General features: G+C 47.3%; 1 protein-coding gene across 2 annotated transcripts in view; it reads left to right on the top strand.

Moving 5' to 3' along the window:
* The window catches only part of dph1 (diphthamide biosynthesis 1), a 618203-nt gene that overhangs the window by 290288 nt on the left and 315659 nt on the right, over positions 1-12256 (top strand). For both annotated transcript variants that reach the window (XM_041196491.1, XM_041196492.1), the window contains one exon: positions 11073-11227. In XM_041196491.1, the coding sequence (XP_041052425.1) occupies positions 11073-11227 (155 nt within the window). The remainder of the gene's footprint in view (positions 1-11072; positions 11228-12256) is intronic.

The raw sequence follows: 12256 nt of genomic DNA, 5'->3' as shown, positions 1-12256 counted from the left end.
AGAGAAGTGTGAAAATACAGTCACTGGAAATGTATTTTTAATAGGGAACAAATGTTTTGTATCAAATTTTTGAATATCTGTGGGTTCTGGGATGATTTTCAAGCGTTCATACTTGAGAATTACAAAAACAATAATTTGAAAAAAAGAAAGGTCTTAAATATGTGCAAAGAGGAGCAGGCACAGAGTTCAGGTTTCAACACAAAGAAACAGCCCAAGGTCCTGCAGACCTTCCTTTAAACATTCTCTAAAATAAGGCCCATTTTACTTACCCTCCCTCACAGCCTCCTCCCTGACAAACAGTTGATGTAACCTGTGCAGTGTTCACAGGGACTTGGCTCCTGACAAACATTTGGGTTTCATTTGTGGCCCAATATCATAAACTTTTGATAATTTTCTTCCCTCACCTTCATTCCCCCACTCCAGCTCCACCACAGCCCCCCCCCCCTACCCCTTTTCACCCCTTAATCTTCTCTATTCCTGAAAATGCAATCTTAGTTATGTAATCTCTTCCCATAATCTAACCCTTGGAACCCAGGTAACCTGCCACCAGGCATTAATCTCCCCTTCAATACCTTCTGTGCCTCAACCAGCCGTGGTTGTAACTCTTTCGAGTACGAACACGTTTCCATCTGTTCCTATTCAGATAAAGTTACATTGTTTCATAGTTTGCCATTGTGAGATTTGAACTCTTGATCTTGGGGTTACAAGCCTAGTACCATAACCACTTGGCTATTTAGGCCAAGCGTGACCCTGCTGGATGGGGAACAGATTGGGCTCAACCTGAATAGGAACAGATGGAAACGTGTTTGACTCGAAAGAGTATCAAGAGTTCAAATCTCACAATGGCAAACTATGAAATAAAGTAACTTCATCTCAAACAGATGGAAATGGGTTTGTACTCGAAAGAGTTACATTCTGATTTTAGCTTGGCCTAAATAGCCAAGTGGTTATGGTACTGGGTTTGTAACCCCAAGATCAAGAGTTCAAATCTCACAATGGGAAACAATGTAACTTCATCTGAATAGGAACAGATGGAAACGGGTTTGTACTCGAAGGAGTTACCAGAAGATGATAGAAGATGGATCCAGCAGGGCCACAGTGCGTGGCAATCAGAAGACACTTATGCTGGTTTTCCTCTCAGTGACCCAGTGCTGCTGTGGCCAGTTGTATTGTTGCCTTCACCCCTCCCCCCGTCTCCCATTCCGACGTGGTCTAAACCACCACTCCCCCTTCTCTCCCATTCCGACATGGCCTAGACCACCACTATCCCCTCTCTCCCACTCCATGATGAGCGAGACCACCCCTCCCCCATCTCTGCCACTCTGAGAACGGATAACTCAGACTGGGGATCAAGCCTGGGTCCACAGGAGACTTTGTGATTCAGCTCGTCACAAGGTAACTTAGCTATGTTGTCAGCAAGGTTTATATTTTTATATAAGCTTTTCCTCCTTCCCCTGGGATTATCAGCCTAGAAGGGTTCATGAGCAAGCGAGCAACATACTCAAAGCAGCAGGAAGATTGGAGGGGCAGTAGCTACACAGCCTGACTGTAGACCTCTGCACTACTCCAATTTCAAGTCTCTTGCATATCCTTTGTATACTTCACTCCACCAGTGGTGACCATACCTTCAACTGCCTGGATCTTAGGCTCTGGAATTCCCTCCATAAATCCCTCTGCCTCTCCATCTCCCTCTCTTACTTTCCTCCTTTAAGGCTCCTTCAAACCTACTGCTTTGACATTGGCCACCTGCCCTAAGATCACCTCATGTTAGGTGTCATTTCATTCTGATCACGCTCCCACGAAGCACCTTAAGGACATTTTAATATATTAAGAGCAATAAATGCACACTGCGGCTGTTATCGTTTCCTGATTCCACCTCTTCCCAGTTCACACGATGAGTAAATGCTTTGCAAGGGGACGCTATGCTGCCATGTTCACTGGATGAGTGGAATTTTAACACACTCACATCTGGTTAAATAAAAGCAGTGAAACACATGTCGCATCGACAGTAATGATGTCATCGCATCACCGATCATACTGTTACGTAAACACCACCTAGTGCTTTGTTTCCAAGCCAACGCTTTGGAAGATGGAGCATCAGGTGCTAGTACAATGCGCAGTTGCCTCGAGTAGGTGACACACTTGAGCTGACATTTATAGTTACAGTCACAGGCTTGAAAAATTGTGGCTTTTTTTAAGTTCTCTCTCATCACTGATTCAAGAGAGGGTTAAGGGAGAAATTTAACGAAGGTTTTCAGAGGCAGTGACATCTTGTTTCCGCTCATTGGCAAATTGACACCAAGTTACGACACAGACTGAAAATTCTCATTCCAAGAATTGGAGGAAGTTAGAAGATTTGTTTTTTCACTTGGAGTTATTAGAGCATCAAATTTAAAGTTCCCATCTCGTTTTCAAATCCCTCCACGACCCTGCCCCTCCCTACCTGTGTAATCCATTCCAGTGCTGACATTCAACCAGATCTCCCTGCTCCTCCGATTCGGGCCTCTTGAGGATCCCCGATTTTAATCACCCCACCATTGGTGACTGTGCCATCTGCTACCAAGGCTCTAGACTTCCCTCCCTAAACTTCTCCGACTCACTACGTCTCAATCCTCCTTTAAAACAACCCTTAAAGCCTGCCCCTTTGCTTTTGGCCACTTGACACACTGTCTCCTTATGTGGCTCGGTATCACATTTTCTCTGATAATGCTCCTGTGAAGCACCTTGAGATGTATCATCATGTTTAAGGTGCTACGCAAATGCAAGTTGTTGATGTTGTTGGAAATATTTACCACAAGTATGGACTGAGGCAGAGATCAAACAAGCAATTGAGAGGATAAATGTTTGAAAAGGAAGAATATTCGAGATCCAGGGGACTGGAATTCGAGTAGACAGCTCCGGTTCAGAAGCTGGCACTGATTGTAATTTCCAAGATTCCTTGGGCGACACAGGACCTTTCAGAGTAATGTTTTCTTCCAGTCAGTTGCAATATTCTTGTCTACCGGTCTCCGTCTCCCAAGAGTTCTGTTTTAATTCAGATTGTAATTTAGCAGAAATGGTAAGGGGCACAGTAAAATGAGAGCAGGAGCGGAGTGGGGACGAGTGCACAGGGAGGAGCCAGCTGGGGCACTGCGATCTGCTGGCTGAGCTTGAACTGTCCTGTCCTGTCCTTCAACACCCGCCTCCCCCACTCTCCTGAGCTCCGACAGCTTCCAGTAAAGGTTTGTTAAATGGAGATGGCAGGCAGATAGAGGTGACCAGCTGCTTCTGCGTGAATGTTACTGACCTTATCCAGTCTGCATTGCTGAACTTCATCTCATTTGCACCAGTGTGAACAATTTGAAGACTTTCGATTTTAAATATATATAAAATATATATATATATATATATATATATATATGGTACCTGGGAATGTTAAAATACCTTTCAGTGACCTCTGCCGTCTTAACTTCCGAGCTAGTGCTGGCCGAGGGGGATTGTGGATTCTTCTCTCTCGACAGCTTTCTAAGAAGCTGAAGTGAACTGCATTCAGGCAGAGGCTCTGCATTTCCCAGCGGGGCTGGTTCCACAGAGCAGACATTGCCCTCAGATCTGACACTCATTTTTGCAGGTCTCGCCCACAGGGACCATGAGCCCCGCATGGAAATATGAAAGTGTCGTGCCAGCACAATTGAGGGAGGTGGTGGGGGGAGTGGAGAGGGCAGGGGGCAGCCTGCCTGGAACTATGGATTTGGAGCATGTTCCACAGCAATGCAAAGATACAGTTTGCATTCATACTGGACCAGCCATATAAATACTGTGGCGACAAGAGCAGGTCAGAGGCTAGGAATTGTGCGATGATAAACTCACCTCCTGACTCCCCAAAGCCTGTCCACCATCTGCAAGGCACAAGTCAGGAGTGTGATGGGATACTCCCCACTTGCCTGGATGAGTGCAGCTCCCACAACACTCAAGGAGCTTGACACAATCCAGGACAAAGCAGCCTGCTTGATTGGCACCACATCCACCACCTTCAACATGTGCTCTCTCCACTAATGGTGCGTGTTGGCAGCAGTATGTACCATCGACTAGATGTACTGCAGTAACTCACCAAGCCTTCTCCCAAACCCGTGGCCTCTCCCATCTAGAAGGACAAGGGCAGCAGATACATGGGAACACCACCACTTGGAAGTTCCCCTCCAAGTCACTCACCATCCTGACTTGGAAATATATCACCGTTCCTTCACTGCAGGATCAAAATCCTGGAACCCCCTTCCTAACAGCACTGTGGGTGTACCTACGGCACATGGACTGCAGCGGTTCAAGAAGGCAGCTCACCACCACTTTCTGAAGGGCAATTAGAGATGGGCAATAAATGCTGGCCTTGCTAGTGATTCTCAAATCCCATAAAAGAATTGAAGAAAAGATACACACCACCTGGCACCAGAGACACTGCCTGCCTGGCACACCTCCAGCAGAAACACGTAATCCCTGAGGCTCTGGTCTACCTTTGCTGCCAACCGTGCCTCATATCAGAACACACCTACGTCCCATGAGAAATACTTTCAACTCACACAGACTTCAGCGCTTCAAGAAGGCAGCACTCCCACCATTTTCTCAAGGGCAATTAGGGATGGGCAATAAGTGTCAGTCTAGCCGGAGACACCCACACCCCATGAAAGAATTAGAGAGGAAAAAAAGCTCAAAATGCTCCTTTCAACTCATTTTTTCCAGCTCTGAACTCGACTTGCACCAGCGCTGGGCTCTGCATTGATTTGTGCCCTGGCAGTATTATGTTAGTTTACTAATGTAGTAATGAGGAGTTAATGGGGCCCATGACGTTTTGCAATATTGATTAGCCGAGCCATTAAGTCCCTTACATGAGGTCCAAGTTGCCTTACAGAAGTGTGCATTCTGTAATATTAAACCTTCAGTACTGGAACAAGCCGTGTTCACCTCTCTTCCTTCCTGCTGTGTTTCATGCTGATAAACTTGCCACCCTTGAAGGAGAAAGTTGAACAATTGTCGGTGTGAGCGAGCGGCCGACTCTCATTTAATGCCGGAAGTTTCTGAGGAGGTGGGCTGCTGTATGACTGCTCCCACATCTTAATTCCTTCCTGTCCCCGGGGACAAGCCTTGATGGTTGGTGAATGAGCTGGCATCAGCCAGGGACAGTGTCCCAGGGGATAATCCCCTGTCCCTGAGGCCAATCCTTTGTCGGTGGTTCCGGCGAGGATCCTCGAACCTTTTCGGCCTCAGCAGCTTGGCTCGGGCACTCCAAAACAAATCGGGCACGGTTCCCGGACATCAGCTGAGAAACAGGATTAATCTCAGCCCTTCCTTTAAAATTTACCTAAACTTCAGATCAATTGTCCTAACATTGCCTTGCCAAACCGCTTGTCAAAATGTTCCCTTATAATGCTCACACGAAGCACCTTAGGACGTTTTATGACATTAAAGGCACTGTGTAAATGCAGGTTGTTGTTGTTTGCTCTCTCCCTCCTGAAGATGCCATCTCCCTTTCTAAACTTTCTTCCCACGTGTGTCCACTGGCGCATCCTCTCATTGCATTTTTTGGAATGTGTGGGTGATAAGCACATGGCCCCACCTTGAGCCCGTCATGCATGAGGACGTTTGAGCAGCCACTTAGCCTGGGGGAACGTGGGTGTCCACTTACCCTTTGGAATCTCACCCAACTGGCCACACTTCCTTTCTGAGCCTAGATGGTGAGACTCAGGAAGCTGGTCAACTGTGGGTGCTATCACAGTGGGGCTTAACCTCCCCCCAACCCCCTCTCACCCCCCCCTCCCATGCTGACATTCGCTGTCCAGTTGTGGGGCTGCTGTCACCTCCAGGGTGATGCTCAAAGCTTCACATAGAATCACAGAATTGTAGAAAGAGACCATTCGGCCCATCATGTCTGCACCAGCTCTCTGAGCATTTTAACTTAGTGTCAGTCTCCTGTGTTTTCCCTGTAACCCTGCACATTGTTTCTGTTTAAATAACCATCCATTGAATGCCTCAATCGAACCTGCCTCCACCACACTTCCAGACAGTGCATTCCAAACCCTAACAACTCGCTGTGTGGAAGAAGTCTTCTTATAGCCTGTGTCCCTGAAGTTTTAAACTGATGATCTCAATTTTCTTCCCCTCTTCCCAGTCAGCAGGCTTATCCCAGACTGCAATTCTTGTTTAACTTGAATTGAGATTTTCTCAATTCTCCTACTCCAGGGGCAGAATTTTTTGTCCTGTGGGTGGGCGCGTGCCTGAACCGAGGGGGAGTGAAATAGTACGCGATGATGTCAGGCAAGTGTCCCAATGTCATAGCGCACGCTCATGATCCTTTGGTCGGTGGGTGTGCGTGAGAGAGGCGACAGTGCGCCGACAATTAAGAGGCCTATTAAGGCCTTTAAGTAATTAATAAAGTTGGATTTTTCGCCTTTACATTTTTAACGAAACCTCATCCACGGGAAGGAGGAGGTTTCCAATGCTTAGTCAAAAATAAAACATTAACATTTTTCAGCATCCTTTTTTACATGTCCCTCCTCATGTGAGTGAGTCACATGTGGGGACATGTTTATTTCATATGTAAAATCTTTATTTTTCAGCTTAAAAATCTTCAGCTCCCTGAGGAGGTTCTGTGCCCTCAGGGAGCTGTCAGCGCGCCGCACACACGAACACTTCAGCACTCGCGGTCCTCCAACTCCCCCCACCCCCCCACCGCCGCCGCCGGCAGAGCTGAGACTCCCAGCATGCATTTCACGTTGGTTGGCCGTTAACTGGCCCGCCAGCATGAAGTCACGGCCGCTTCTGACCACGCACACCACACCAGGCCAACGGGGGGGAAAATCCTCCCCCAGGCTTACTCCCTTCCTCAGCTAGCTGATAAATGTCTTTTAGACAATGGTATTAACAGCTCATGGAACAAGCTGGGTGGATGGAGATGGAGATACAGGTCAGCCATGATCTCATTGAATGGCGGAACAGGCCCGTGGGGCTGAATGGCCTCCAAATGTTTCCATGTTCTCAGGCCACAGGAGATCGCGGGTGCACAAATGGTTTCACACCCAATTAGCCATCCCTTGTGTTTGAATCTGAACTGGGAATGCTGGCTGTTCACCCACACTGTGCATCACAAGCTGACCCAGGAGTCACCCAATGCCTATGGGAGTACACTTTACAGTGAGGGGTTGTGGATTGCAGAATCTCTGGATAGTGAGGGGGAGTGGGCTCCTTGGTGCTTTGCATTTCCTCTTCCCAGGGCTTTGAGACTGCCTGCATTGTACCTTCCCTCACTAACGTGTCTAAACCCTCCCTCACTAACGTGTCTGAACGCTCCCTCACTAACCTATCTAAACCCTCCCTCACTAACATCTCTAAACCCTCTCTCGCTATCTAAACTCCCCTCACTATCTAAACCTTTCCTCACCAACCTGTCTAATCCCTCCCTTGACATCCTGTTGAAAAACTCTCTCACTAACCTAACCCTGACGTCTCTGAACTGGAAGTTTCCCTATTTATCACCCGTGTTCACCGTGGCTCAGTGGGTAGCACTCCCCCCTCTTGAATCAGAAGGTCATGCATTCAAGTCCAAGTCCAGAAACATGAGCTAAAATTGTAGGTTGATGTTCCCAGTGCAATACTGCAGAAGGGCTGGACTATCAGAGGGACCATCTCTTGAATGAGCCTGTGAGAGATTAAACTAAGGTTCCATAAAGATGAAAGAATGTGAAAGGTCCAATGGTATTATCTTGAAGAAGAGTAGGAGAGTTCTCCCCAGTGTCCCCAGCAATATTTATCCTCAATGAACATGACAAAAGAAGCAGATTATCTTTATTTGTCATTTAGCCCATTGCTGTTTGTGAGAGCTTGCTGTGTGCAAATTGACTGCAGAGTTTCCTATCTTACAACAGTGACTACACTTCAACTTGGCTGTATAGCTTGGCTGTTTCCTCTCTATCCCAGGGTTAGTGGATATGAGCCACTGAGTCCCCAGACAAGGAGCAGGGAGCCACTCTGAGGCTGTGGAAGGCGCTATGTAAATGCAAAGCTTTCCATTATTTCTTGATAGACCTTCAGTGATAGCCCCAGGGTCACTTGTCTGATGAAGTAGTTGTCCAAATGTAAGATGTGGGCTGACAGATCACACTTGCACCAACATCCACAGAGACCAGAATAAAGAACTCGCCCATTAATGGAAACAGCTTTTTAGATTAAAGCAACAAAACAGTAGGTTACGGTGATTAAAGACCTGGGTTACCTTGAGTTCACTGTTTGTAACCATGATGTTACCTGAACCTGTTGATTGGATTAGAAACTGTCACTATTCCCATAAATCCATTGTCCTATACAAGATACCATTTGGACCCTAGTCTGGAAGAGTTGCTAATTTAAAAGTTCTGAACTCTTTGAGCATGGAACTCAAAAACTTGCATTTATATAGCACCTTTAGTAAACAATTCCAAGAGACATTATAAAGCAACACTTGATTCCGGGGCATACAAAGTGATATCAGGACAGATCACCAAAAAAACCTGGTCAAAGAGGGAGGTTTTAATGAGCCTCTGAAAAGCAGGTGAAGATGTTTAGTTAAGGGCTTGCAGAGTTTAAGTCCCAGGCAGCTGAAGACACAGCTTCCTGTCATGGAGTGAAGGAAATTGGGGATGCGCAAGGGACCAGAATTGGAGGAGTGCCGAGATCTCAGTTGGGTTGTTGTGCTGGAGGGAGTGACAGAGATCCATTATTCTCTCTCCTTGTGATAAAGGTACCATTGTGCATGCGTGGGCGCAGGTGTATGTGTTTAATTCTTTGTGAATTATGCCACTTGTTCTGTCTCCCTTCAACCGATGGATGCACTTGGCTGAAGTTGTCATTTTTTAAGGTGAATCGGAAATGATTTGTCGGAGTGTTTTTTTGTTCACACTCCATTAGTGTGAAACTTATTGAATTGCAAAGGTCAGGTCAACCCACATTTATTTAGAGAATTGAACAGTGCTGATTCGTAGCTCCAGTCTGTTTCTGCATCTGCATTGTCTTCAGGTCTCTCCTTAATTCCTGCATGGACCTGATTTATAGAATGTCAACAAGCCTGCCCCTCACCCCCAATTTATGCCTCCCCTCCTCTCCTGTAGCCATTGACTTGCTAGGGTTCTACAGAGTAAGCCAGGGACAGGGAATTCTGCAACGAGTCACTTACCTCCTGCCTTCACAAAGCCTGTCCAACATCTACAAATCACAATTCAGGAGTGCGATGGAATACTCTCCACTTACCTGGATGAGTTCAACTCCAACAACACTCAAGAAGCTCAGCCCCATCCAGAACAAAGTAGCCCATTCGGCAGGCACCCCATCCACCACCTTGAACCACTGCAGCAACTAAACCAAGGCTCCTCCAAGCTCTTTCCAAACACACAGCCTCCATCATCTAGAAGGACAAGGGCAACAGACACATGGGAACGCCACCACCTGGAAGTTCCCCTCCAAGCCACTCACCATCCCAACTTGGAAACATATCACCGTTCCTTCACTGTCGCTGGGTCAAAATCCTGGAACCCCCTCCCTATCAGCACTGTGGGTGTACCTACACCACGTGGACTGCAGCGGTTCAAGAAGGCAGCTCACCACCACCTTCTCAAGGGCAGTTAGGGATGGGCAAGAAATGCTGGCCCAGCCAGAAACGTCCACATCAGGTGAATTAACAACTTGAAAAAATTCCCACCCAAGTAGCCGTACTTAAGAAGAGACTTATCAATCAGGTGGAGGTTTCAGGAGAATAACTAAGTCTAATCCCATCAGTGTCTGTGTGTACAGTGATCACAACCAAGAGCCCTTTTGGTCCACTTTGGTTGTGATGTAGGAAACGTGGCAGCCAATTTACACATGGCCAGGTCCCACAAACAGTAATGAAATTAATGGCCAGGTGATCTATTTTTTGGTTGAGGGATGAATATTGTCCAGGACACAGGGGTAAATTCCCCTGCTCTTCATCAATATTGTGACCTATTACATCCAAGCAAGAGGGCAGAAGAGGCCTCGGTTTAGCTTGGCTCATCCAAAAAGGTGGCACCTCTGACAGTACAGCACTCCCTCAGAGTTGCAGTGTGTGTCAGGCTGGAGCACGTGCTCAAGCATCTGGAGTGGGGCTTGAACCCGTGACCTCTGACTCGAAGACAAGCAAACTACCCACTGAGCCACGGCTGACACTGAGACGGTGTCTGGGATTTGACGAATGACTGGATGAGCACTTTGTGCTAAGGTTAGGGTTATTGTAGGACGCTGCTGGGTGTAATGTTGTGGGAACAGTGTGGAATTGTGTCCAGGGGGATCGTGAGGATGGACAACAGTACATGTGGGCCAACGGCGAGAGTGGGAGAGACGGTTTGGAACCTAGTAAATATTAACAGCGTGAGACTCAACATAAAGGAACAGAGGAACAGGAGGAGGCCATTCAGCCCCTCCAGGCTGTTCTTCCATTTATTAGTTCACAGCTGCTCTGTATCTCAACCTCTTATACCCTTAACCAAGCAAAATATTGTCAGTCTCAGATTTGAAATTTTCAATTGACCCACAGGCTAAACAGCTTTTTCGGGGAGAGAGTTACAGATTTCCACTGCCCTTTGTATGACATTCCAAAATTAAACTCCTGTTCCCTTGTTCAAGGCTTCCTTAACCAGAGGATCTAGTTTCTCTCTCAACCAACCGGATCAATTGTTGAAGGAATGAAGGCTGTGAGATGGTAGCTGCTTGGAATGAGCTGCAGGTGAAAGCTCCGAGTTCTGCAGATTGGAGGCTGTGACATGCTCTTGCGGTGGAGGTGAGGGATGACCAGATGTCCGAGCTGGGGAAGGGGGAGGCACACACTTGTCCCCACCCGATAGCAGCGGGCCCCCTGCGACTGTGCTTTTTGGCAGCAGAGCCTTGAAGGCGGGCTGGACATTAGGGCACAGAGGAGAAAATCTGAAAGCTGGATGCAAAGAGAAGGCGTGCGTGAACAGTCTCCCTGCTCACGGGCTCTGCAGTGGTCTGGTTGCCACCATGGCTGTATTCAGACTTTCTCCAGAGGGCTCATCTGTCATTATTCTTCTCGCTTTCAGTTCCAATTGACGCCACAGCTGGAATCAAAATGCTCTACGTGTTTGTCGATATTAAAATCGATGGCGTGCACTTCATCGACACTGTTCGATTCAACTTCCCCAAGGGCTCGTCACTCACTCTGGTCAGCACCATCCAGTTTGTGGCTGCGCTGCAGGTAAGGAAACAGCTCTGTAACCCCACCGTAGGTTCATCGCTGACCCACCCTTATTCCCTCTCTGCCCCCACCCTAATTTCCTCGCTGCCCCTGCCCTAATTTCATTGCTGCCCCACCGTAAGTTTATCACTGCCTCACCTTAAGTTTATCACTGCCTCACCGTAAGTTTATCGCTGCCTCACCGTAAGTTTATCGCTGCCTCACCGTAAGTTTATCGCTGCCTCACCGTAAGTTTATCGCTGCCTCACCGTAAGTTTATCGCTGCCTCACCGTAAGTTTATCGCTGCCTCACCGTAAGTTTATCACTGCCCCACCGTAAGTTTATCACTGCCCCACCGTAAGTTCACCGCTTCCCCAATTTAATTTCATCGTTGCCCCACCATAACCTCATCGTTATCCCACAGTAATCCCATTGTAACCTCTTCATTGCTGCACAGTAACTCTGGTGTAATCTACCATAACCCTGGCATTACTCAGCAGTGACCCCAAGGTAAGCCCAACATTACGCTACTGTCTCCCAAGCATAACCCCAAACCACCACCCCCCACCCCCGCCCCCAAACCCTGTCGAGGGCATTAACTGTTAATGCGTGAGAGAAAGCCTTTCTATTCTCAGCCTCCCAATTACACTTATACAGCATAGCTGAGACAGGGCAAAACATCCCGAGGGCCTTCATAGAGGAACAATACAGACAGAAGGAATAGTCAAGCACTGTCATCCCTCATCTCAGTTCGAACAAAAAGTCGTCTAGCATGAGGAGTTAACACCAACAAAACAAAGAAAGAATTTGTTCTATTTATTAGCTAGGATTTTTGACACCTTGTATGTCACATAGCAAAATGCAGCTAAGTCAGAGTTTATTGAAAGCGCTGGTACCTGGGGTTGCCTCACTGGATCTCCCAGTTTTAGCATATTGTTTCAATAATTGAGGGACAGAGTAAATGATTTGTTTGAGAAGTCCTGGGGGTTCCACCGTCCCCCTCCCCCCACACTCACCTCCGACCCTCACTTGCTCTGCGCCCTTTATAC

Source organism: Carcharodon carcharias, chromosome 10 (genome assembly GCF_017639515.1).
Source record: "Carcharodon carcharias isolate sCarCar2 chromosome 10, sCarCar2.pri, whole genome shotgun sequence".
Taxonomy (NCBI): Eukaryota; Metazoa; Chordata; class Chondrichthyes; order Lamniformes; family Lamnidae; genus Carcharodon; species Carcharodon carcharias.
Note: the sequence above shows the minus strand (reverse complement) of the source record. Positions and strands in the feature narration are given on the sequence as shown.